The following is a 26854-nucleotide window of genomic DNA, read 5'->3' as shown; positions in this document are numbered from 1 at the left end:
GGCAGCCTCAGCGAGGAGCTTCCAGGGGTGCGAAAAGGCTCACCCCCTCCTCGCTGCGCCCAGGAGAGACCCCGGGTGGGCTGCGCCCGGCAGGACCACGCGTGCACAATGCCTTCGCCGCAGGGCCGGGGTGCACGCACGAAGCGCGGCTGTGCTTGGATGCACGTCCTTGCACAGCACCCCAGAAATACCGCCGTGCCCCCGGTATCCCCAGGCAGGTGCTACGTGCACATGGGACATCCCAGACCAAACCACGGCCATGCCGTGCGTGCGTCTGGTGAGGCACCCAAGGGGACGTGGTGCCGTGGTTCCCACTGCTGGAAGGAGGACCTGGCGTTTTCGTGCACCCGTAGCGTGGCACAAGGAGTGATGCAGGTAACGCCTGTGCTGCGAGCAGCACATGGCTGGAATTTAATTTCCTGAGGTGGCATATGAGGGACTCCAGTGCTGTTTGTCTGCCTTGCAAAAGCGTGTTGAATGGCAGAAAGACCTCGGAGCTGGGGCTGAGAGCTGTCTCTGCAAAGCGGTTTTACCTCCAGAAACCTTCCCTTCCCTGTATGTCATCAACGCTGTGCCTATACATGTGCTTTAAATCTTTAAGCCAGTTTTAAAACATGACCGGCTGTTCTCGCTCTGCGTGGCTGTTAGTCTCTTTTAGGCTATTAAACAGAACATGTGTCACAAAAAAAAAGTGCGGTTTCCAGATTTAGCTCATTGTCTTAATTAAAAGTCAGTTCAGGTTGTACGCTCGTTAACAGAAGGAAAGGTGGTGGTTGGTCATTGGAGGGGAGCACCAGCTGCCGTGGTTTTGTTGATCGCTTGTTTGCTGTGTGCATCAACCGGCCTTCTCGCCGGGCATGCTGCTTGAGTCTGACCTAAACCACAGCAAAATGTCAATGACTTATCCCTGCCTCGGTTTCCCCAGCTGTAAAAGGAAAGTAGAAATGCTTCTAGATGGGGTGGCAGGTGCTGGTGGCATGACGTATCATTGCCCAGTGGTTAGTACTGTAGAGGTGAAAAGTTGGAATAATATCCATTATCTGAGAACTTCAGGGCTCACAAGCAGAGTTTATATCTGAAGGCGGCATTGCAGAAGAGGGAAACGTGGCGCTGTCCTGAGGATGTGACTCTGCTCCAGCTCTGCGAGATGCTGGTGGTGCTTAAATGTGCTTCGGAGGAAGGCTCTGTGCTCCCAAACTGGATTCAAGTCAAACCGTGATGTGTTGGGGTAGAAAACCCAACTCTTCAGTAAGGAAGTACTTCGATATGGATGTCCACTCATGCTTGCCCTTGCACGTGGCTTTCTGGACACACTCGCAGCATCTCTTGCTCTTGAGGAGCCTGGTTTTCCCAGCAGCAGCTTGAGCCCCCTCCACACCTGCATCACCCCCCTTCAGTGCCCTTTCTGGCTGCACTGACTCTCATCTCTGGCTGGAAATGCTGGTCCAGGGCCGTGTGGGAGCTGCTGCTCGCATTTGGAAGGAGCTCCCCGTTGGCATTTTCCAAGGTACTTTGGTCACCCCCACTAAAAGGGTCTCTTGTGCAATGCCAGCAGGGTAAAAAATTGATGGTGGGCAGATTTTTTGCGTGTCGAGAGCAGTGCCAGCCCCGTGGGGCAAAATGATCTCTGCTTCATTGCACTCCTGCCCCGTCTCGTATTTTATAATTGTGTTGTAAGTTCTGGGTCAGGGGCTGTGTTCTCCTTCTGCGGAGGAGGACCTCGGACTCTGGTCGTAGCTCCTGCCCCTGACGTTCTGGGTGGCTGACAAGATGCACTTGAGGCTACACTTGTATTTGGGGAGCTCTGACTTGAAGGGCTTCGAAGAGGCTGATGCTGCCGTGCAGCAGCACTGAGCATCCCTTTGGGGCAGTGGGGACCAGCCGTGAGACGGGGTTGGGGGACATCCAGGTTTGCAAAGCACTTCTAACCAGCCACATCTGCAGATTTTTGTTGTTTGGGTTGCCAGGGCAGCGCCTTGTCTCTGGAGCAGCAGCCTGAGAAAGAGCTCGGGGCCGCGGGGCATTGCAGTTTTGGGGCAGGGGCATGGGAAAATGCAAGTTTGCCCTGCAACAGCTTATTAATTTAAACCCTGCGTATGAACGTGTAAACCAGATTTTGATTAGGACAAAGCCCTGCAAGGGCTCCCCGTGAATGTGGTCTGAGTCCTGCAAATGAACGAGTGCTGACCACAAGCAGGGCTGTTGCGAGTGCAATGGAGAATAGACAATCGAGGTACCTCCAGAAAACATCAAGCAGTTGCAGCGCGGGGCTGCCGTGCTGACCTGCTGCCTGCCCTTGGTCTGCGGGCAAATTGGGCAGCGCAATTTCCATTTGCGAACTGGGCAGTTGTGGCCCCGGCGCTGTAAAACTTGTAAACTTGGGTGCAGAGACAACTCTGACGTCTCGTGCCTGGGAGCAATTCCACGCGGGGCAAAAATACTCCTCTCCCTGGTGCACGGGTCCTTTTCCAGCACGTGTTGTTTCCTACACGGAGAGAGAGCTGTAGCCAAACCCGACCCTCTGGGCAGATATTTGGCCCGTGGGTTATACATGTTAATGTAAAGACAATGCTGAGCTCCCTGCGCTGCCGGTGGGTCCCCTTTGTAAGCAATCGCCTCTCTTGGTGAATAAATAACTTCACTACTAGCAAATGTTATGTTCTTCTAAATACCAGTGTCATTTTGAAATCATTATCCTGATGTTTTGGTTAGCGGTAGAATTTACCAGCTCTCAACTCGCCTGTTTGTGTTTCCAATAAATACTTGAACGCTTTTTTGGCGAAGAGCTTCTTACACCCTTTGAACCAGCCTTTTAAAAGACGTTGTTGTGTGACATCTAGAGAAGCAGAACGAGTTACTGTGCAATCCAGGGAGCCCCCAAGACCTGCCCGTGCTAAGCAAAGCCAAACCAATCCTGAAACGATGAGAGCTGCGGTGCCTGGACATGGTTAGTTTGGTTATTAAGGTTTTAAATGGGATAGCGGAGCTTGTTTGCTCTTGTAAATAATGAACAGCTACCAGCCAGGTCCTAACGAGGAGGAGAGCAAAGATTTGTTTTGAGTGGTTTTACCACCATGTTTATGCTCTGGGAAAACCAGTAGTAATTTTCTGTGGTTGTTGATGTGCCGGTAGATAAAGCAGCCGTGGAAATAGCCATTTAACCCGCGCCTTCTCTCCACGGCACTAACTCTGCAAACTCTGTTTTCCGAGTTATTATAGATCTTAAAATATGCCCAGAGGGCATCGCTTGGCATCTGGTTAGCTCTTCTCGAGGTCTCCCTGCACCCGGGAGGGTGGCGAAATCATTGCAAAGGGGAGGAAAAGCAGAGCACGTTTATTCCCGTGTGAGAGCAGAGGCACCTCTCAGTGGGCTTGCAGCTGGTTAGTGCGTCCTCATTATGGCCAGTCAAACACTAATTGGGGGCTTCAGAGGATCAATGAGCTGTGATGAAGAAGTTCCTCTCAAGGAGCATCTAATGCCACAGGGAGGGGATGGGTTAAGCTCTGACGTAGGTTGCTTGAACATACAGGGCAGATGGCACTGGTGGCCAAGGAGGCGTCTAAGCCCCCAGGCATGGGTCTGTGGTTGGTTTTGTGGTTTTTTTTTTTTTTTTCCTCTGGGTCCTTGTCTGTCTTCTTTTTTTCCCAGATTTAATCTGGCTGTGAAATCAGAGTTCCTGCTCTGCGATTTAACTACCCATTTGATGGGGACAGATTGGGATGAAACGGAGGATTAGGGCTTCGTTACAGGGTGGGACTGGAACGAGGAGCTCCTGAGTGGGAAAGCTCGTTAGAGAGAGGAAATGAGACGAGCTCAGAGGATGCTCTTCGTTTTGCAGGAACTTCATTAATGTCCGTTTAAGCCGCGTTGGATCCACACTGGTTTGACATCGCCCCCTCCTTGGTTGTTTGCACGGGTGCCTGTTGACTCCCAAAAAAACAGGGTTTTGCTTGCTTCCTTCAGAGGCGAGGACCAAATGCAGTGTGTAACCTTGCTCTTCCTACCAATCATCTCCTCTTCTCCTGCAGGAAACACACAAAGTTTACAGGCAGAAACTGGAAGAAGTCACCAGCTTGCAGACAGCCTGCAGCAGCTCTATACACCGGCAGAAGAAGACACTAAGGGATCTGAAGCACAGCCTGCAACGGTAATGAGAGACCTGGAGGGTGGAGGAGGCAGGGATAGGATGTTTCTCCTTCCCAAAGGGCTGAAATGTCTGGATTTTTAGCATTTTAATACGCAATTTGTCTCGCGGTGGTAATTTTGCTCCACATTATTCTTGAGTCGCCTCCATCTGTCACAGCTGGGTAGAATGTTCATAACCCCATAAGAGATGGAGTCCTGTAAATAAAGAAAATCTTTGAGGGAGCCTGTGTGGGTTTGCATCCTTGCAGTATGTGCCATACGCTGCAGGACCGTACAGCTTTTGGTCCACGTGTTTTGCTAAGTGAGCAAAGCTTTGCTCCCTAAGCCGCGCTGGAAGAGCAGCATCAATCCTTGAACCTGAAGGTGTAACTCGCTCCTGGGTGGATTTACAGGAGAGAAGTGTCTCTGGCTGCTCGGCTGATCCCCAGGCGCCACGGGCTAAATTCCTTATGTGCAGGTCTGAAAGCACCACCTCCGACGCCACGGGTTGCTAACACCGCTGTGCTCTGCTCTCTGTTTTACATTAATTGGTAAAAACGCAGTTTGTCAGTAAATCATCAGCTGAAATATTTTGTTACATCCTGAAATATTTCATGCCTGAAGAGCTGCAGCCCCTGCAAGGGCAGTGCCTGAAACCGCGCACAAAGTTGCCAAAGTGGAAGTTCCTGCAAAAAAGCACAATATTCCCGAAGTGTTCTGCTAGGGAAGAAGTATGGGATCCTGAGATGAAAAGAGAAGCTGATTTGTAAACCAGCTGATTGAAGTAACCTACAACGGCATAAATCAGGCAGTGAAATAAAATCATGGTAAGCCAAATGGTGCTCCAGAAATACAGCAGCAAAGTGCGCAATGGCATCAACTCACGCAGTTAGCTTTTTAGCAGCATGGATGTATGGCAATATTATTTTCCTTCAAATAAAAAGGAGGTAAAGACATGAACGGGACTATCTTGTTTCTGTGTTCTTGCAGGTGCAAGCCTAGAGCGAGTCCTGAAGAGTTTGCTCTCATTCAGGAGATCAGCACCCAGATCAAGGAGAGGCAAAATGCCTTCTTCGACATGGAAGCCTACTTGCCGAAGAAGAATGGGTACGTGCTTTGCCGGGGAGGCGTGCGCTCCGGGAAAGCTGATTTTTTAAGTGTTCACAGCGGTGTTGTTCCCGAAGGATAATGTGCATGTTGAAGAAATACACGTAAAACTGGATTAGTCATAAATCTCTTGCTAAGCTGCTGTGTCAGTTGAACACAGAATTTATTAGCTGGAAGTGTATATAAATGTACTGCGTGTAGGCAGTGCAGGTTTTCTTGTTTAAATAAAAGTAACCCTGCGAGAGATCGTGCAATTCACTGTTTCACACTGATGTTTTCCTGTGCTAATTTTTTTAAGACTAAATCAGCACAAGAATAGTGTTTTCAACCAACTTAAAATGTATACTTTGCTTCGAGAGGGGTTGCTAGGACAGGTTTCTTTCAGTTGTCAAGGGCTGTGCGATGCTGTAGCCCCTTGGAAGTTTGTATCAGAAATTTTTCTTCCAATTTCTTCCCATTATTTTTGGTTTTGGACAGCACATACTACATATCTCGCCCTTAGACTGTAGCACAGAAAAGGGACCAGGAAAATAAACTTTTTCTCTAACTTCTTGGAAATGCTGACCAATCTTTCCACGTTTAAATCCTCTTCTGTAGGCTATCTCTTCAGTTTGCCTTAATTAAAAACCTGCAACAAACGTGGCTTGGGTAGATACGCCAGTCTCTTCAGCTCCGATCTGCATCAACCTGCGGTGTTCAACTAAAACAACTTACTTGGGTCTGCTCTTGTTTTTTGTCTTCCAGCTTGTACTTAAATCTGGTGCTGGGAAATGTGAATGTAACTCTCCTGAGTAACCAAGCAAAGTAAGCGAGCGTTTCCACACATGTGAATTTGGGTTTCTCTGGGGCCAGCTGTGGATGTGGAGTGAAGTCCAGAGCCGGGAATGGGTTTCTCTTAGATCTGATAAAAGATGGAACGTCAAGGGTGGGCAAGTCGGACCATGACACGGGGCCAAGCTAACGCTTCGTGTAGCTCCACTGGATTCTGTCCATCGCTTGCTTTTAAGCCCAGCCTGTTGCCTTAAGGGGGAGGGGTTTTTTTGCAATTGAAAATGATATTGTGACTTCTAGACATACAGTGCTCCAGAAAATGGAGGTTTGGTTTTCTTTTTTTTTAAAAATCTTATCATGCCAACCCAGAAACCAGCTGTTATGGACTTAAGCCGTTGTCTTGCAGCGTAATGGCCGTGCAGCCTAGACGGACCCTGCAGGCAGAACGCTGCCTTTCACCACTGCCCGCTGGTTTTCTAAACGTTTCAGGCAAAACCTCTGGGCTTGGCATGTGGATTTGTATCTGGTTTGGAAAAAAAGTGAAGCCACGTTTCGGTAAAACACCCATTTGTGTCCATAAATGGTGGCTGTTCCCTTTCAGGTTTGCCTACAAAGACGAGTATGAGAAGTTCAAACTTTATCTGACAATAATCTTGTTACTCGGGGCTGTCGCCTGCAGGTTTATTCTCCACTACAGGTAAGCTGCATTTTTACTTTTAATCAAGTATTTTGAATAAAAATGTGCTGGGTTTGAACTACCTTACCTTCCGTTAAGGACGGTGAGACGGGCTCTGGCAGTGTTTAGGCTTTGAGCAGTGGGACAGCAGGACAGCTTCTGCACCTCTTCTTCAACACTGGCAGGACCTGTATTTTTGCTACTTGCTTTTCCTTGTTTAACTTTTTCTGGAGTCTCTTGTAACTAAGAGAAGTCCAACATCATGTTTCCTCCTCTGTTGTTTTTCTGGCATCATGCGGTGCTTGGGAACGAGCGGTCAGGTTTGCTCCCGGGTTGTCCCAGGCAGGGATCGGCACCGTGCTGCAGCTCTGAGGTTGCAAACGCAACAAGAGAGGATTTGCATGAAATGATCAGACCTGAAACCTTATCTCTAGGTCACGATAAAGAATTTCCACTATTCAGTTTTGCTTAAAAAACAGGAAGGCGTTGGAGCCGGCCGCTTCCAGTGAGGTCTCTCTGGGCATGGGGTGAATGCAGGATCGTATCGGAGAGCGATGCTGCCATATAGAGAGGCTGCCCCGAATCCCCTCGGCTTCAGGGGTTTGCAAATGGCAAAATAAAGGCGCGTTTCCCCCACGAGTGTTAATGCTCCTCTGCTCTTTTAGTTGATTGGATTTATATAGATCTCGTGGAATCTCCTCATTGAATTAGGCTGGAAATGCCTCTCTAAACTGGATCATCCGCTGCTTCCATGGTGCTTTCTCTCCTTCAGAAGGAATTAATGTCATCTTTGCGTACCTGCTTATCGACTCAAGATCTGCAGTGTTATATCACAGGGCACTTCCCGGAGGAAAGGACTTTGAGCCCAGTGGTGCTGCCGATGCTCGTGGCTCTGCATGTGGATTAGAGGAGTTCAGGACTGGGGCTTCACGTCCATGGCTCACTTGGGCAGGCTTTCATTTGCCCAAGGAGAGGGAGGAAAAATAGGGATTTTTTTGATGTGTCTTTATAGTTAACAGGATAATTTTTTTTTTTGTTTACTGTGTGTTTTTTCTATTTAACAGGGTGACAGATGAAGTGTTTAACTTTCTGTTAGTGTGGTATTACTGCACGCTGACAATACGGGAAAGCATTCTCATTAGCAATGGATCAAGGTACCGTGCCACCTGCAAAAACTATTTAAAGCATGAAATGTCCTTAAAAGAAAAACAAGCAACAAAAGGGGATTCAGCTTCGCGCTGAAGCCCAGGAAATCCGAGACGCTGATGCCACTCTGCAGGGTCTGTTGTCTCTGTCCCCCTCCCTGGTCGCTTCCAAGGGCACCTGAGGTTTGAGGAGGGAGGAGAAGGTGCAGTTCCTAAAAGCCCATAAGCTCTTTGTCCAAAGTGTTGGATGTTCTTGATAGCTGCGGGGTTAGTTGTAGATGTGGTCTGGAGCGTAAGTGTGTGTGTGTTTTTGGTGAAAGGACCAACCCGAGGTACTGGCTCTACGCCCTGCAGTTAGCGTGGCCGCCCCGCGGGTCACTGCCGCGTCTCCTGAAGCGTTTGACTAAATTACAGTCATGTCGAGGGAAGGTTGGCGGTTAGGAGATAATTGTATAAAGAGCTGGGAACACAAGTAAAACCCTGGGAGAAGTTAAATTAAAGATGATCCTTACTCCAAGCCCTGGTTTCTTTATGGCACCTTTAGTATCCTAAGGCAGGGTGGTGAGGTCCTGCTGGTGAATCGCTCCTGGAGCATCTCCGTGAGGTCTGGGTCAAGAAGTTGCTCGAGTTTGCACTTGTGTAACTTAATCTGGAGTCTAGTGTTAGATTTTAGCAATAACCTGATGGTTGCGTGTCCCCGGTTTTCATCATCCAGGTAGGCTGGCACAGGGAAACCGCAGCAATTGCCACGTCTCTTCCCAGGCATGAGTCTGCATGTCGGTTTGCAGCTGGGTGAGTGGCTGCTGCAACATTTGCAGCTCCCTGTTGCATTAATTAATTGGGCTTCTAATGTGTCTCGTTTGCCACCTTTTGTGCAGCCAGCATCGCGTTAGCCCAGCTTCATGCAATCGTTCCTGCTGTGACCGCTGCACAGAGAACTTGTACGCTCCCTTATGGTGGTGCTTGTACAGGGGTGGACCTGCACTTGCGTTAGTGGCAGGAGTCACTGTTGTCCTAATTAAGTGGCAATGCCTAACGATCAGCTGGGAGCAGCTCATGGCTCCTTGTTTCAGCCAGTCCCTTCCCTCTCTGAAGCCAGTTGCTTCCATGATCTCCTCAAAATGGGGATGGGGGGGAGCGTTTCTGGGTGTCTTGTCTCGGCATTGCGGGTGGGATGTTTGTGGTCCCCACTCCCGATGCAAGAGGGGGTTTGTGCCTGGAGGCAGGCACCGCTGTGGCATGTGCGGTGGGAAAATCAGGGTCCTCCTGCTTTGCCTGGGGGCAAAATCTTAAAAATGTGCTGATTTTGGGGAGCTGCTGGAGGACACATTTCCCAGCGCTGGCCGCGAGCAGCAGGGATGACGCAGTCTCACTGCAACCACGGCTGTCCCCAGGGCTGCTGTGGGTGAGATGTCTTGTTTTGGGGTGCTTTCCAGAAAGGGGGGGAGGATCACTGTGAGGCCAGAGACGAAGAGGGAAAAAAACAAGCATGGGGATGTAAAGTTGCTTGCCTGAGGCCAGCAGAGAAACCTCTGAGCCTGGGCTCGCTGCATCTACAGAGGTGGGTCACAGTGGCTCGGTGCTGTCTTGTGTTAGAGGTCGCACACCTTTGGCTGGAAATGCCCCAAATTAACCCATCGTGTTGGCTTTAGTTTCCAAAGCAGCTCCATCCCTGGGGCAGCTCTTCACTTCTTGATTCTTACTCGCTACAGCCTTTGCTCACTTTACTGTAATTTTCTGAGCTTTCTGCAGCGTTTGTGTCTGAAAGAAACAACCACCTCATAGGAAGGACTTGGAAACGTCACTTATTTGCATGGCACGGAATAAAAAAAAGGGTGTGTGGGCTGAAACTTGTGCATCATTAGTCACCGTGGTACCTTGTGCTGCGGGGACTGCTGCTTCTCGCTGTGCTGGAGGGCTCGTGGGAGCACGCGAGATGTGCCCCGGTCCTCAGCCTCCCTCCAGCAGTCGTGGATTCGTGCCCCCAACTGAGCCATATTGTCAGGGCAGTGCTCCACAGCACCCCTTTTGCTTGAGCTGGGCCATCTATTTTCTTCCCTGCCGCTCCTCCTCCCCCAAGTCAGGATCTTTTTTTTTTTTTTTTTGTCTTTAAAGCCAGACTTATAATGGTAGGATCCATGTTTCTCATCTAACTGTCACGTTTTTTCTGTTCAGGATCAAAGGCTGGTGGGTGTCTCATCACTACGTCTCCACATTCCTGTCTGGAGTAATGTTAACGTGGTGAGTCTGCTCTCGCCTGCTCGAGGCGCTTCAAGCCCGTTGCAAAGTGTTTGCATCATCTAAGCATTGAAATCCAGCGGGACCATGAAGCTGTGGCCGCACAGGCACATGGCCAAGTGTCAGACTTAATATTTGTCTGACGTTACAGATGTTTTCAGTGATAAATGCAACATTGCAAGTTTGTATTTACATTGCTGATTTAAAAAACGGAAAGAAACAAACCCAAACCTGAAGCCGTAGTTGCGCTGATGGTAGCAAAATCTCTGCAAGTCTCCCAGTTTCTGTCTCTGTGTAACTAAGCAAACAAGCAGCACTTTGCTTTAGAGGGAGGACACCACAAAATGAATCTGTTTGGTGCCTTTACTGAACCCAGATTACAAACCGAGTATAAAGCCAAAAATGCAAGTCACCTTCCAACGGGTGGTGGCGTTGGCCAAACAACGCAACGGTGCACCCCGCGTACGGCCCCTGTGCAACCTCTCTCAACTTTGGCATGAACTGATTAGTTAATAATTAAAAATTGTTCTAAAATAACAAATGTTTCTGCTCCTGAATCTGTAAGGGGATGACATGGTGGCTGGAGCAGAAGGTCCCCTGTCCTCTGTCTATCCTGAACTACCCTTAGGATAAGGAGCACGACCACCCCCTGCTCCACCGCTTGGATTCTTGATGCAGATGCTGCTGAGCAGCTTTGATTGCTGCCTAGAGAAAACTGTGATAAGCAAATGAATAAGAGGGGGCAGCATTCATACACATTTGAGAGGGGGAACCTAATCAATTAGAGCATTTCCTACACGCTGGAGTTGTGATGTGCGGCTGTAGCACCCTCTGGGCTCCCGACGGGGTGGGTACCAGCTGCTTGCTTCCTTTGCTAATGGGATCTGGCTTGGCAGTGAAGGGGAAGGGCAACTGCATCGTATGCTTTTTATCAAACAAATAGACCTCCTTTGTGTTTTGCTTTCAGGCCAGATGGACTCATGTATCAAATGTTTCGCAGTCAATTTTTAGCATTTTCAATATTTCAGAGTGAGTATATCTTATGTTGCTAATTCACAGGATAAAATAGTTTTGTATCTTATGTGCTTATAAGAAAACACTTCTGCTTGGTAAATGCTGGAGTATTAAACTGTACAAATATAAACCGTAGCATGCAAATATACAATGTACAAATGTAGACAATAATTAAATGCTGTTGGATTAAACATTAAAATATTTGTTTATCATACTTCTGAATAGCCAATGCAGTGATGTTTTCTCTCTCCTTCTCCAGGCTGCGTTCAGTTTCTACAGTATTACTATCAAAGGGGCTGCCTTTATAGACTCCGTGCTTTGGGGGAGAGAAACCACTTGGACCTTACAGTAGGTGAGGTTTTCTGCAGTACTTGGTTTGCAAGTGTTTGCCCAGGTTTTAGATGCCGTGATAGGGAGAGGGCTGTGTGGCCTTCCGAGAGCGAGCTTTGCCACCCTCCTGCCCGCTGCCCGTGTCCTGCGGCAAGAAGGGGAGCGAGGCTTTTACACCCCTCCTCGGGTCCTGTGGGTCGGGAGCAGAGGGCTCTGATCTCCGTCAGCTCTTGAGCGGGTTAAGATGGAGGTTTTGGTCATCCCCATCTTCATCCTCCTCCCATTACCCTGCCTTCAAGTGTATATTTTAAATTTGTTGGTTATTGCAGAGCAGGATGGGAATAGCCCTTCTGGGGCTGTCTGGGTGGGGAGGGCTGCAGCTCTGGTACTGGTTCTTCTGTGCTCACACTCTGCCTTTTCTGTTAACCTTTTCCAGAAGGATTTCAGTCCTGGATGTGGCGGGGGCTGACGTTTCTCCTTCCCTTCTTGTTCTTTGGGCACGTAAGTTGGGTGATCCCGTTCCTCCCTCTGCGGCGTGGGGCCTGGGAGGGTCTGCCGCTGCGGTTGCAGCACCATAAAAAGGTGCTTTGGATCACACGCACCCATGGCGAATGTTTCTTAAGTTTTCTGCTAGTAATGTTTTTTTTCCTTTTTAGTTCTGGCAGCTGTATAATGCAATCACGCTTTTTGGATTGTCGAGGCATAAGGAGTGCAAAGAATGGCAGGTGGGTGTTGGTTCTGCTCAGAAAAAGCACGGAGCAGGGGAAGGGGGGGGTGTTTAACCACATCCTTAAAGATATTTGGGCATCTGACCCCATCTAAATATCTCAGGGTGATGTGGCACAGAGCCTACACAAGAGAACTTGAAATAAATGTGAGTTACTGTAGGGAACCTTGCACCCAGGGGTGGCCGCAAAAATATGATGGCGGTGAATCGCTTCAAAAACATATTACCCACTTTATTGCCCCACTTTTAGGGATCCTTCCACTTTTTTCTTAATTGCCGTCACCCATCAAACATGTCTATCCATTTTCCAGCTATACAATTGCTCCTGTGGATCCAGATCGGACCACATCACACGTGCAGTGGTGCAGATAATCTGGTGGTCTTTATTTTGGTCAGGTCTTGCTGTGGCTGGTGTGCTCACTTGGTTCTCTGGCTTAACAGGAGGAACACAGCTTCCCGCAGAGGCACGTCGTTCCCCCACGCCTGTGCCACTGCTGTTCAGTGAAAGTGCTTGTAGCATAATGTTAATCCATTAGATTGGATTTAATGGTTTTTACTGTCTGGTAGAGTCCACCTATGTTGAGTAGAATCCATGTTGTAATATTAAAAAGTTGTGAATGCTACTTAAATGATGATAAAAATATACTTCGCATTAACCCACACAGCTGGATGGGTGGATGTGTATTTGGCTGATCTCTCCTGATGTGCTAACAGATCCCTGGACTTGCCAACCAAGCCCCAGCAGAGCTCGCCTAAATGTGGCAAAGCAAATGCCCTCAGCTCTCGCCTTTTTTTCTCCTCCTTCTCCCCTCTCAGGTTTTTGTGTTGGCGTTCACGTTTCTGCTGCTCTTCCTCGGGAATTTCCTCACTACTCTCAAAGTGGTGCACACTAAACTCCAGAAAAACAAAGACAAAATGAAGAAGCTGTGAACCCCCCTCCTCGGCGTGCCGTCCCTCCGCCGGCAGCAGGCGCTGGCTTCGGGATGGATCCTGCTATAAACCCCAGCTATGCCGTGGACGGGCTCGGAAGGACTCGTCTGTCCCCATGTTTGGCAAAGGATACGGACTCTGCCAGCACAGACTCAGTATTACACAAGCATGGCTCTCCAGTCCGCCGTCCTGCTATTTATGTATATTTAATACAAAACGTGTTTGCTTCTGTTTTTTTCTGTACATAGAGCAGCATGCACCTGCCCGCCGAAGCGCAAGCATTGGGAGAATGTGGGATCTACTGTAATTCCAGTTCTGGAATGATATTTAACACTTTCCAGTTTTATTATTTAAAGTCTGGGTATTGGATTTGCAAAGGTTTATGAACACTCCAGGTTGATCAGTAATACAGACCGAATGCTGTTTTTTAAAGGCATTTGTTTAAGGCATATTTTCAGTGGCAATACTAACCTGTGTGTACTGTGAAAAAAAAAAAATGCCCATCTTTGTACCATACTGCTGCTATATACACTTTCAAAAAGCTATTTAAAGAAGAGAAACCCTCTTTTGAAAGCAAAAACAAGCAAGCAAGACCAGTTGTTAAATGGCAGGGAAGCCTGCTAGCCCTCTTCCAGGGAGACTAGGTCATCTGTCCAGGCCTGGAAAAGATCTAAAATAAACTGTTCAATATGCAGCTGCTTCAGCCCCTTTTTAATAACAAATATACTGCCCTTCGCGGCATTTTTTCGAGACACCGTTTTTCCTTAAAATGGCCTTGATGAGTGGCAGTAAGTGCAGTTGCACTTTGGTTTCTGTTTTGGGGGGTTTTTTTGCTCCCAGTACCATTCTGGAAAGGGGAGGACAGGCTCAGCAGAAATATAAAATACTTTTTTTGGATGCTGTGCTTGTACCAATAGTTAAGGGAATGTAAACACTCGTTCAGGAGGATGGCAGAGGACAAATACTGCCTGCCATCCTGCTTAACTCCTTGGGCTGCTTGAACTTAAACTTACTCGTTCAAGTAAGCTTGTTTCGGATGCTGTAACATCTGTACCTCCTAAGGCCAGCTGCAGTATTGTCAGCTGCTTTAGGCGGCGTCTTTCCCAACGGTGAAGGCTTCCTTTGAGCTAGCACAAAGCCCAAATTGGGCATGTGCTTTGGCAGAGTGCGATTTGAAAATTACGCCCTTCTCCTGGTAAGCGTGCTCGTGAAGAAATACATATGCACTACAGACTTGAAATGGTTTCATCAGTTCCTCTGTTGCTGCGAGGCTAGCAAAATTACCTTTACAGTGTCACTGTCCTGTGGGCATGGAAAATAAATTGCGATTTGCGTATTTTGAACAACTTTCACACTAGCTGGGCTGTATCTTGCTATGTTAACTTTTGACTTTTGCACACCCTATGAGGTTTTTTTTAATCCTTTGAACTCTCCATTTATGAAACGTAAATTGTTTTATTTTGAGCGCGATGCTGGAACCTGCTGGATCTGAGCAGTGGACCTGGTTCTCCAGGCATGGGGAGCTCTGCACGTGGTGAGTAGCTTGAGTTCTGCAGCATGAGAAACAAATTAAAAAAGCAAGACAGGTTCCCGCTGTGGAGCTGAGGGTAAACGCGGTAACTTCCTGCACGTTGATGTTTCAGTTTCGTACTGGGTAAGGTGATGTGTGGTTCTGTGTCTTTTACTGACATGTCTTCTTGCGGAGAAAGGGCTGCACAATTCTTTTTTCTATAGTCAAATCTATAATCTTCTATCGATACAAGATTTTTCTATAGTCAAAGATGTGCACAAACTTGTAATTTTTTTTTTTCTTTATAATTTTCCATTTTAAGCTTGTACGGATTCACAAACCTTAATTGAGTCAAAACAAATTAGGGGAAGAAAAAGAAAAATTAAGACTTCAAGGATCAAAATCTCTTTACTGTGCATGTAAAATAATAATGCTGGCTCACTCCAAAACAGGTATTTTACCAGCTGGTCATGTAACCAGCAGAGGATAAAGCTGCATGAACTCTGTATGATGTACAGTTATCAGGCTCTATGTGCAAGCATTTGTCTAACAGCAGACTCCTGGCACGCACTGCCTAAACTATTTGGCAAAAGGTTGTGTCTTGTTACCGTTACACAAGTCCTATGTACTCTCCCTTAGGATGGGCTGTAGTTTGCCTTACACAGAAAGCTTTCAGCAACACCTGTACTGCAGAAACCTCCTTCCCCCTCACGGGTTTGGTTTATATGATGGCTACAAAGTAGTCATTGCTCCTGAAATCTCAGATCTCACTGCACGGGATGTGCAAAAGAACTAGGAGAGTTGAGGCACGTGTACTAGGTTGTGCAGGGGGAGCATCCCTCATCCTTAAACAGACAACTGACAGCTTCATCACAAAAGGGAAAATTTTAATTTATAGCAGTAGAGATGATTTCATCAGTTAACGAATATGAATTAAGTATTTCCCCTAGCATCTACCAATATTTGCATCTGTCATGTATTAAATAAGTTATATAAGTTTATTGTAAAACTGGCTTTACATTACACATAGTAGCTGCATGGAGTACTTCTGAGTGCTGTAAATTAAATATTTTCCATGATATTCCATTTCTGAACTGGAACAACCGATGCATTTCCATTGATAAATACCACTTTCTATTACAGCGGCAGGCCTTGCAAGGAGAGCCCTAAAGGAGCAGCTCTGCAAAGCTGGCCCAGTGGTATAGAGGGATTGGATGCTCTGCGCACTCTGGGGGCAGCTTGAGGCTAACTCGTACCACTGCCACCAAGTAAATTAATTTGAAAATGTTAAGACAGAACTTCATTCCTGCCTCTTCAAAGGTGCCTGGTAAGCTGCTCTAACTTCTTCCGAAAGATGTGGCTTTTCTGCTTGAAAAAGACAGTAAATTGTAGCTATAACATGGCATAATTATTTTGCAGAGGGGAAAAAACTCGCTAATTAAGTCATACAGTAGCAGTCACTGTTTGTTGCAATTTAAATAGTGAATCCAAGACCTGACTGGTGGTCGTTTGCAGTTAGGAGCAAAAGCCAGATGGACAAAGGCATGCAGCATCAGTTAACCTTGATAAAAAGCTTTGAAAACTTTGTGAAAGCAGTGCAACAAAAGTGCAAAAATATTAAAAATAATTAAAATTTTAAAATAAACTTGTTCTAGGAATACAAACATGTAATGGGAAAAAAAAAAGTCTTAATAGTTATACTGTTTTTAAAATCTGCAAATCTGCATCACGTGGCTCTCATGCAGTCAATGCTCTCTTGCAGTCCAGATCATAACACTGAGCACGCTGTCTGTTTCTTTTGGCGCTTGGCTTTTTTCATGGCATTCAGTGCAATGGTTGTTGCTTCTTTAAAAACATTTTCTATGTTTTCACGACATTTTGCTGAGCATTCCAGATAAACTTCTGCATTAATCTGCTGACAAGCTGCTTCACCCTGGAAAGAATAAAAGGTAAGGTAAGATGGAAACCCAATGTATGTGAGAAGGAAGGTGAGATGGGAAAGAAAGGGAATTATTTTGTACATCTTTGTAACATGAGGTCAGGAAGAAAGAAGCTGCTTCTGAGTATAGTGCTAGGGCGTAACTGGCATTGGTAATAAACTGAGGCACTGTTAAATAAACTAGTTGGGGGTTTTTTTGCCCCCATGTTGATCTAGAGCCTGCCCTAACAGTTCAATGCATTAGAGACTCTAAGATGCAGACTGCCGATAGTGTAAAGATATTCTCAGTATTAGCTGCATTCAAAAGAAATGCTGAGATAGGTACTCAAGTGAGGATAAGATGTCTACACAGGGATATTTTTTCAAGCCTGACCTTAACTGTTATGTGATGTCACCTTTAGTAATGACTGTTACATGCAAGAGCAGAATCTGGACTAATGCCTTGCCTTGTTTTGCTGGTGCACATGCAGGAACCCTAACTTTTGCTTTGGAGCATCACAAGGGCTCAGCCGAAATCCTTGTATACACAAATGTGTTTCTCAACTTCACTCAAATGCATGCGATAGGAACAGACTAGACTCTAAAACATTTGCATGCAATCCTGATTGTGTGAAATCACTACAGACAAAACACAGTGATTTCTTACTTTGCTTGTGATCCTTTTATTGTCATTGCAGAGTCCGCCCCAGTTTTGAATGCTTGTGAGCCTTGGAGTGTGAATTCCAGGTCTGCAACCCACAGCTCGCAAACTCTGCATTTATTTATTATAAGCCCTGGGAGTAGGGTCACTTGAGCACTCAGGCTTCTATAGGGGGATTTTTCTTCAGCATATTTAAGCGCAGTTTGTCTCCTTCCAGTTGTTCGCAAGCTGCAGTGCTGGCAGATACTGTTCAGCTCCTCTGCGCCTGGCATTGGAAGCATCACGTTGTGTGACTCAAGATGCCATCAGCTGTAAAAGACTGAGGTGGTGTATATTTAAGGGAAGAAAAACCAAGTGGGAGGGCTCACATAGGAGACAAAGTTTGTACATCATGTGGGCCATGGAATTTAATTGCATGAGGCCTCAGCAGACTTGCCAAAGTGTCTGTTGCTTGCCCTGAACCTCACGTGTGAGGGTGATGAAGGGAGTTATTAATGCAAATGAGGGACAATCTGCAGCTGTTCACAAAGTGACAGGATGGGCATCTCATCTTGTGCGCAAGGAAGACAAGCTAAAAGTCCCAGGGTGGTTTAGTGGTGATGCAGTTGCAGTTTCTTTTCATGCTGTTTAGAAAAAGTAGTGATTCATTCAAGGTCTTAGTGCACTTAACCTTGTTCTCCAGACTCGTGTCTCAAACAGTTCGAAAGCTGCTGTTCTTGCTCTGAGATGAGAAGAGAAGGATGGCTTTGTAGTTTAAAAAAAAAAAAATATGCGGGAGACCAGAGCAGAAAGGTCTCGTGTGACATGGGACAAGCTGTTCCACCGACTGTTTCTCCTGTACCCAGGACACCTATGCCTGTCTTGTAACACTAGTTGTAAGTCTCACTGCTTTGTAATACTTAATTGAAAACATTTGATAATATGTAGATTTTTTTAAGATTACTTTAGAGACTTCAAAGAAAAGTCTCTTATGTTAGAGAAGCCTTGCAGATGTTTTTGCTATTGTCCTTGAAAGGATTTATTTTTAAATAGGGTTTGCAAAACACATTTTTTCCAGAACAGTCAGTATTTTTAATCCTGTAATGTGTGTTCTAGCATCTCCAGTCTTTCTCACAATCCTGATCAAAGTACCAGTGATAGGAGCAATGTATCCTAACAAAAATTATGAAGGGAGTCCAACAAACTTGTCGAAGCTTACAGATTTGTAACAGTAATAACCCAGCTGTGAAAGGAAACAAAGAATGAGATGTAATGAGCCTAGAAGGCATAGCTAGTAGTTTCCTTTCAGACACCCCAGGATATGCAAAGCGCTCTTCAAATTTCTCTTTACTTTGGTACTAAAAATGAGTGGTGATTTGGCCACTTCCAAAAAGGACAGAAAGCCCTGTTAGTGCTGACTGTCAGTAATTCCTTTATCTGGACACCGTGATCCCCTAATTTTGGAGTATCTGTGATCGCACTTGTAAGCAATGATGCCACTGAAGTAAGTGTGCTTTATCTCTTGCAAAGAGGACACCACTTAAAACGCACTTGTGTTTACCTGGTTGTAAGTAATGGGTTCCTGCTTAGAAGCCCTGAGCTTGCGCAACTGTTCTTTGTCTTTCCGAAGGTCTGTCTTGCAGCCGATCAGTACAAGCGGGACACCTCGGCAGAAGTGATTCACTTCAGGATACCACTGATGGTAGAAAAACAAAACTTTTACATCTGACTTTTTTTTTTTTCCCTGAAATCAAAACAATAAAGCCAAAGAACAGAACCAGCACTTAATATATGCTGCAATTTCAGCATTTTGAAAGTCATTAATGTAGTGGTAGGGGCCCAACATGCACCATTTACAGAAACATGTAAGTCCTACCCAAAGTTCAGTTGCTTTATAACATCTGCCGCTATGCCAAAGCGCTTACTTAACATCTGTTTAAATTCAGAAGAGCTCCTCTAAAGTCATATTTAAGAGCAGAATTTGGACGAAGTCTTGCTTTGTTTTGCTGCTGTTACATACAGGAATGCTAACTTCTGCTTTGGAGCATTACAGAAATCCTAGTACGGACAAGTGGTTGCTTACATGTCTCTCCCCTGTAGTTAAATGTGCGTGTGATGGAAGTAGACTTGAATCTTAAATGCCTGTGTGCAATCTTGGTCGTGTGACATCGCTACAGATAAAGCAGCGATTTCACCGCTGGTTTGTGATCTTTTTAGTGTACTGCAGAGTCAACCCCAGTTCTGAGCACTTACGAGCTGTGGAGAGGTGAGCTCTGGGTCTAAGGTCTGTGACCTGCAGCTCAGTGCATGATGAGGGATCTCTGCATCTACGCGCCCAGGGTACAGGACACTAGAAGCATCAGCTTTTTTAATCTGACATCCTGTCATCTATCAGGTGTATGTAATTAATTTAAAAGGTTGAAGCAATTATGAAAGCCTCTTACCTTAGCTGCTACATTATCATAGCTAGTGGGGTTCATGACATCGTAACAAATTAACACGACGTTTGTGTTCTGGTAAGAAAGCGGACGTAGCCGATCGTAGTCCTCCTGCCCTGAAACACAGAGAATGTTTTGGATAGAAGAAATCTCTGTCTTTAACAAGAAGTATGATGGGAATATGTAAAGATACATACTTGAGATCAAGAACAACGATACTATAATTGCATAGACTGAAAGTTTTCCATACTTGTAAAATTCCTTCCCTTAAATGCAGGAGATTCCTCTTCACCGACAAAATCAATGCTTTAGAATATAAAACACGTCCTTGGCAAGTTTTAATAAAAAGCCTGCTTTGTCCAACTGCTAACTACTTAGAAGCAGTTCTAATCACCGATTGCCAAGTTGCTGCTCACATGCAAAATCAGCAAGAGGAATTTGACAGTTATCAATTAAAACATTTGCAATTCGGCAGTGGTTCCATTCTCCCAAATACATTTGCACATGCGATGCTGTGAGGAGAAGAAACACTGTATTTGCTAGATGCAAATGCTGAAGTAAAAATCTTAGTGGCAAACTTGCTTTTCCCAGCCCAGTGAGCTGAGAGGACGCAGCGATCAGCACACTGTGCCTTTAGCACCGCTGCTCACTGTAGCAGCACGCACGTGATTTTACAGGACATGCTGCAACATGAGCCTGGCTTAAGTGGTCTTTGAAGCAGGACTACACAGCAGATCTTAGGGATGCTGCTGAATTCTGGAAAAGCAGGGGATTTGTCATACTTCTGATTAGGGATATTCTAGCACGTGATCTGACAAGAGGAAGCTAATTTGCTTCAGACCTGTACTGTTCCGCTTGCTGTACATACGACCTAGCGGTAATCACCATGCTGGGCTCTGAAGGTGACTCGCTTTGAGAGCTTAAGTTCAAGAAAGCAGTAATTACCAGACAGAGCTGGCAGCTCAGGAAAACAAAACCAATCTTATTCATTTGAGATTTTTTTCAGAGACTTAATAAGGAAGAAACCGTGATTTAAGGAGTCTGTAGAAGATCTATTTGCCACCTGAATGCTGTGCCTGGAATCAGGAATGTCACCGTGATGCACCGAATTTCCAAAATGAGAACTGGGGATGCCATTCCTTCCCATGATCACCACAATGTACACACAGCCCAGACACTGCCCTACAGGGAAGTTACACATCTCAAATCTTTGGATTGGTATTTCAAATGAAGGGATGCTGAAAATTTCAGCGCACCCCAACTTTATATCAATTTTTCCTGCCCTGGCACCTGGCTCAGTCCCAAGTCACATACTCATCACTCTAGCCAACATGCTTGTCTCCAGCTGCAATCTGAAGAATTGCAGATACCAGAAGGGCAATAATTCTACAATACTTTGCCCCCCTCCTTAATTTAAACAATGGATCGAGATACAGGTTATTACAAGGCAATCCCTACTCGATAAGGTGTTACTCAATTTTCCTGAGATGTTTGTAAAATGGGAATCTTAGGTTTGGACCACTCTGTATTTGAGCTCCTGCAAGAGCAGCATGTTCCGTGGGCCAGGTGCCGAACAAAGAAGGATTGATCCCTCAATGTTTAATCCAGAAATAATAGACGATTGACAAAATTATGCATGTTGTATAAACACTCAGAGCAAAGACTGGACTGCTTAGCCCTTCTTATTCTCCCAAATCCACCTACTTGTTTGCAACCGATTTACCATTTTGTTGCCGAGATAATCCTCTAAATACATAAAATTCATCAGATGCCAAATACTTTTTTTTTTTCCTCCTAACTTCCTCTAGTGTTACGTGCTGTGTGTGATTTTCCCTGTTCAAGTTCATGCCTCTGAGGTTCTACCAATGTAGCTTGTAAAATCAAAAGGTCCTCCAAGTTATTGCTGGCAATTTGTGAAGCAGACAGGACCGTCCTCTTGGAAGAAACATGTTTGTTTGCTTGGAATCAGAACATATGGCTAAAACCATGCTCTCCTGGATGGGGTAACAGAAGAGGTGTCTTCAATGATATGACACAAATATGCTGTATTGCAAGTCAGTAACTATCGCTATGCCCCAGTGAACTGCACCTTCACCTTCAAAACCAGCTGCGCGGTTATGTTTTTTTTTTAAGCAAACTGAGAAAATAAATGCATGAGAAAATACTGCTGTATAAAATGCTCCATGCACGTTTGGAATTTCAAATACAGAGCACAGAACAAGGTATAGCACAGAGACCACAGGGGGAAGGTTAGATGGTAATTGCTTAACTTGTATTATGGTCGGATGATTGCAGTGCTCACTTGGAAGGAGAGGAAGCTATTCTTTAAGAGCACAGATGCAGTTCTTTAGTTGCTGAGGATGGAACAGGACCCAAATCAAGCTGTGTCTAAACATCGACATCCCTCTCGCTGAAAACAATCCCTTTCACCCCCTGTCCTTAAGTGCTGCTAATGAAATGCAAGAAAGGGCCTGGGAGACTTTTTCTCTGTAAAGCTGCTCAGTCTGTGGTCAGAGCTAATTTGGCACAGATTTACGTCTTCTACTAGAAGAGTTTTAAAATGAAGGAACAGGGCTGAACCTAAGCAGTAACTGAATATATATGCAAACCCCCCGAGTGTGCTTCCTCAAGCACAGGTAGCTGTTTTCTTTCCCCAGTTAACAAAAACCATACTGTGGAAGAATCGGTCAAATATATGTCTACATGTGAGCATATCTGTGATTCTCCTCTGCCTTCCTCAATTCATCGTAGCATCAGAGACCCTGTGTGGTTTTTTAAAAGAAAAAACTCCGTCCAGCTGAATTCACCTAAAATGTGCCAATTCTTTGCAAAGATCACACTCGGGCATGCCTTTGAGACACGCTGCGTAACCACATCACTGCAGTCGGGCCCTACGGTGGGGTGGGAGCTCAGGTGAAGGTTGAGGGTGAATGGGAGAAGAAGTGAAGCCACAGGTCTCTGTCTCACACGCATGTTCACCTCTGCTCTTCCTCACCCCTTCACCGCTGAAGAAGTGCCAGCCTGTGCGTTGCTCAGTCTGTAAAGGAGCTCAGCACCCTTCGCCACTGACAGGAGAGGGTAAACGACAGTCAAGACTTGCCAGCCTAGGAGTCTGCCAGTACAGGCTGTCCTAACGTACAGCAGCGCTGTCCATTGCCACCAACCGCCAGCGGGTAAGGAAGAATGTAATATCCTGCCACCCGGTCCAGGCCAGCCGACCACTTCCTACGTACGGCCGCGTGTTGTCTGCAATACTCCACACTCGTGGTTTAGGATCGACATGGAACCGTGCGATGGCAAGCCCTCACAGGCACACAGAAATGCACCCAATTCTCTTTGATTTGTTATTCTGCAGGCTCCATGGGAATACCATGGTTATTAGCTTGCCAGCTATGTTTTTTCACTACTCAGTTAAAAAAAATTGGGAAACAGACATTCTTGGCAGGAATAAAACCAGCAGAAGAGGACACTTGGCGGGGGGCACACTTCAATTAAAAAGTTGGGGGTTTTTTTGTCTTCTTCAGGCACGCTCTCCTGTTCAAAGTTATGAAAAATTATTCTTGCATATACTGGCTTTTAAAATTTCTCTTAAGGCCCCAGACTGCCGTGCATCTGTCATTACAGACCTGAAAAACCCCGCTGGAGGCTTCGCGTGTGCTTCCTGCCAGAGCGAGCGCCCACAATGATGAGGCATTACTTCCTCCCCAGCCTTCCCCCAGAGGAGCTCTTTTCTTTGGTCTCAGAAAGTCCCACGCTGAACAGCATCAGAAATTGAACCTTGGGTCTGAACTGCAGCTAAAGCATCAACACTGCTCCCTTAGTATGTAAAAAATTACAGAGTTAATTTACCTCTCCATGCCTTTGCCTCTATCAAGCACAGCAAGAAATGGAAACTTTTTTAATTGAATAAGCAGCTGCAAAGCCTGTTTGCAGATGAGACAAGTGATGTTACAAAGCCTTTACGCCTTGCGTATGTATACCACCAACTTCCTGCAACAGCAAGAGGTGTCTCTGACGAGGAAGATAGAGTAGCATAGTACTAAAGTCTCACAAAAAATTGTTATTCTAGCATATTTTAGACTAACTCATTAAATTCATTTGTTACCAAAATTCTTGTCAAGGAAAAAAAAATATCTTTTGTAGCTTGAAATGTTTGATTCTTAGGCACTTTGTTTGTGTCCTTCTCCTTCAGTAAGTAGGACAAGCTCAAAGTCTCAAGCTGTACAGGACTTGACAATACAAAGAATCCTTCTAGCTTTAAACAGCCCACGGAACTGAACCTGTCCTTTACCTTCCCATGACGCTGGAGTACATGCAGCTCTATTTAGTGTTGCTTTTAGCAAGATCCTAAAAATACCAAAGTCCTTTCTGCAGTGGGTGCACCATGAAGATCCAGTGACGCTTTTTAGAAGAACAGCTTTGCCTTCTCCTCCCCTACACTGCTACATGGCACTTAGCTGAAGCCCTTCATCTCAGAAATGGTTTTACATCCTTTTGATCCCATTTAAATGATTTTATGATAATCGGAATGATTTGGGAACCTTTCAGGCTGAGAAGCAAAACACAAGCGTAAAGCTGTCTTAGGATTTTAGAGAAGAGCAAGACCAACTGCAAGAGCAGTTCAGTAAGTCTGACGATGATTCATTAAATATGGCCAATACACTGCACTGTTAAACCACTGTACTTCCAGTAATAAGTTGTATGTTTAGACTCCTCTTTAAGCTGCAGTTGCTTCTGTACACCCACCCCAGAGCATCATCACCCAGCTGAGAGAAGAATTTAATGAGCTGCTGCTGCATGATGCGACGGAAGCAAGTCAACATAGTGAAACACGAATTCCGAAACTCCATCTCCCATGCTGCATCCACGAGGCAGACGGACAGGAGCTCTCGTCTCCTGAACTGGACACTCCCCTTGCTCTTCTCTTACTGCACTATTTGAACTTAAGAGGACAGGACACAACTCTTGGTCCTAGTCTAACCTTTAAGGAACTCAACATCAGTTTTGTATAATTAAAAAACAGGATGGGATTAAAATGTGTGCTCAAGTGAGTTCTTCCTGTAGCATAACTTCCAGCGTCAGAAAGAGGATGAAAAGCTGCTTGAATCATAGAGTATGACATAGATCTGTAACATAAAACTATGTAAGCAGCTTTGAAACAGAACCAAAATTCATCTTTCCCCCTCCCAAGCAAATGCCTTAACCAAGGTGACAATGTCCCCCCTTTCTTTGCACCTGATAATCTTGATGTGTCTCATGCAAAGCAAAAGAAATTTACAGGAAGGGAGGAGACAAGTGTCAGCAGCCTCTAGCAACTTGTAGCCTGGTGGCCATGACGCTGTTTTGGGAGGTGAAAAATGTTGGGTTTCAAGGTTTCCAGATGGAAAGCAATTGCTCTTTCATGGCAAAGAGCTCTGCCAACTAGGCAACAACGGCATCTCCACTTCCCAGTATCTTACGAGATACAAAATACACCCCACTCTGTTCTTCAGTGGGGCAGTGCTTTGCTCCAGGACAGTATTTATAGCTGTGAACTACATGTGGAAGGGTAGACACTTTCTGCTAAAGTTACATGCCTGAACAAGGAAACAGGGTAAGACAAGGCACCAGCACCGGGTTCAGCGAGCATTCTCCGGGCTGCTGGTGGCTGTAAGTCTTGCACAGAGCTGAAGTCCCTGCATGACGCAAGGAGCTGGGCACTTACGTCAGGCTTGCGAGAGTTTAGCGCTGCAGTACTGAACTTGCCCTACCTACCGTCGTTTCTGGATCCAACCCATGTTCCTTAAAGCCTGGAAGAGACTCCAAAGGCAAATATTGGAAGGTGCAGCATGGTGATTTTAAATGAGAGCCAGCCAACTATCAAGAACTGTGTGACAGGCAAAAATTCCACGCTGACAGCAAACAAACATAAAAACTCGACAAGTTCACTGTGGCAAGTTCTTTGTACCAACTACACTATATTAAGGAAAGCCCTCTTTGGTTGCTCACACTAGATTTCAGCCCTTCTCTTTTCCTTTAAGACTTAAACGCAAAAAGCCTTGCCATTCAGTAGAAGCCACATTATCCAAACCACTGGACTTGAGAACAGTAACATCAACACAAGAAGATATATTGGCAAATTGGGTGCTCAGGATCTTGCTATACTGCAGTAAAGTTCACTTTTGGATTAAAAACCTTTGAAATTATCTATTCAGATATCATGTATGGTATGCAAGAAGGTAAGTGTGGTTTATTACTATTAAAAAATGAATATAGACTGCATTCGGTTCTTATTTGTCATGGTGTAAATTTGGAACAACTCCACAGGCTTGAACTGAAAGAGATGATTTACAGTGAGCTGAAACACAGCACGTGTCAATTTTAGGGTTCATTTAGGAACGCAGCTGGATAAGTGTCTAGGAACTTTGAATGAAGTTGAACACAAACCATTTCACAAGTTCCTGCAATGAACCCGAACAAACTACCAGCATTTTCAAATAACTTTTACTGCTACAGCCTTTTTATTTTGAACACAAACCAGCCTTTTTCTCCTTCAGTATTCGATCACACATGGCAGGAGATTAAAATATTTTCCTGGTTGATTGTATTATGCTTTGCATCTGGGAACTGGGTTTTAATACCTTCAGATATGTTTGCTATTTGATGTGATTTTCTTAATAAACTGGGTTGTTAAGATAATGAACGAGTCCATGGCTAGAACTGCCATTAGACAAGCGACCCTTTTTTTTCTGGAAGGCACATTTATGCATGCAACGGGTAACGGTTGTTATTTTGTTTTTACTTTAATCTCTAGCAGTCTTAACTGCGATATTACGCTAAAAGTATGCTAGGAGAAAAGCAATTTGAAAATAGGTCCAGCTTTACAGTCTTCAAGTATCAGTCTGGTTTAAGTTGATACAGCGAAAGCTGCTGGAACAGAAATACAGGCACGTTCACAGGAGCAGCATTTTACACCGGTAAAAGCAGTTTCTGCTTATTTCTCTGAAATTACGAAAACCCAGGGGCTGGGTTTGGGCTCCGTCCCAGGCCGGGGCCCAGCGCGGACCCATCCCAGCGGCCGCGCAGAAACCGCCTCTCAAAGTTTTGGCATCGGGAAAACGGAAAGTGTGTGTGAAAACAAAAAAAAACCTTTACCTGCGGTATCGTACAAATTCAGGGTGACCTCCTTTTTCCCCACCGTAACGCTGGTAGTATATTTCTCGAAGACGGACGGCGCGTATTGCTGCAAAGGGAGGAGAAGCGGTTCTAGCTTCTAGCTAGGGACAAGCAGCTCGCAGCCAGCAC

The 26854-nt window shown here is 45.6% G+C and overlaps 2 protein-coding genes across 2 annotated transcripts; one reads left to right on the top strand and one right to left on the bottom strand.

The window, feature by feature from the left end:
• Window positions 1–4029: 4029 nt before the first annotated feature.
• TMEM120B (transmembrane protein 120B) lies at window positions 4030–13064 on the top strand (the record flags this gene model as incomplete). The annotated part of the gene is made up of 11 exons (XM_009579613.1): window positions 4030–4148; window positions 5117–5233; window positions 5978–6037; window positions 6606–6701; window positions 7745–7834; window positions 10001–10066; window positions 11031–11092; window positions 11337–11429; window positions 11844–11908; window positions 12064–12132; window positions 12951–13064. Coding segments are annotated over 11 exons (951 nt in total), but the record flags the coding sequence as incomplete, so codon positions are not given.
• A 3163-nt stretch (window positions 13065–16227) lies between these two features.
• Window positions 16228–26795, bottom strand: RHOF (ras homolog family member F (in filopodia); the record flags this gene model as incomplete). The annotated part of the gene is made up of 4 exons (XM_009579612.1): window positions 16228–16507; window positions 18694–18828; window positions 19577–19686; window positions 26705–26795. Coding segments are annotated over 4 exons (501 nt in total), but the record flags the coding sequence as incomplete, so codon positions are not given.
• Between the last annotated feature and the right edge of the window lie 59 nt (window positions 26796–26854).

The sequence above is a fragment of the Fulmarus glacialis genome, unplaced genomic scaffold (genome assembly GCF_000690835.1).
Source record: "Fulmarus glacialis isolate BGI_N327 unplaced genomic scaffold, ASM69083v1 scaffold4466, whole genome shotgun sequence".
Taxonomy (NCBI): domain Eukaryota; kingdom Metazoa; phylum Chordata; class Aves; order Procellariiformes; family Procellariidae; genus Fulmarus; species Fulmarus glacialis.
The sequence above is the reverse complement of the archived record's forward strand: the minus strand, read 5'-3'. Positions and strand labels throughout refer to the sequence as shown.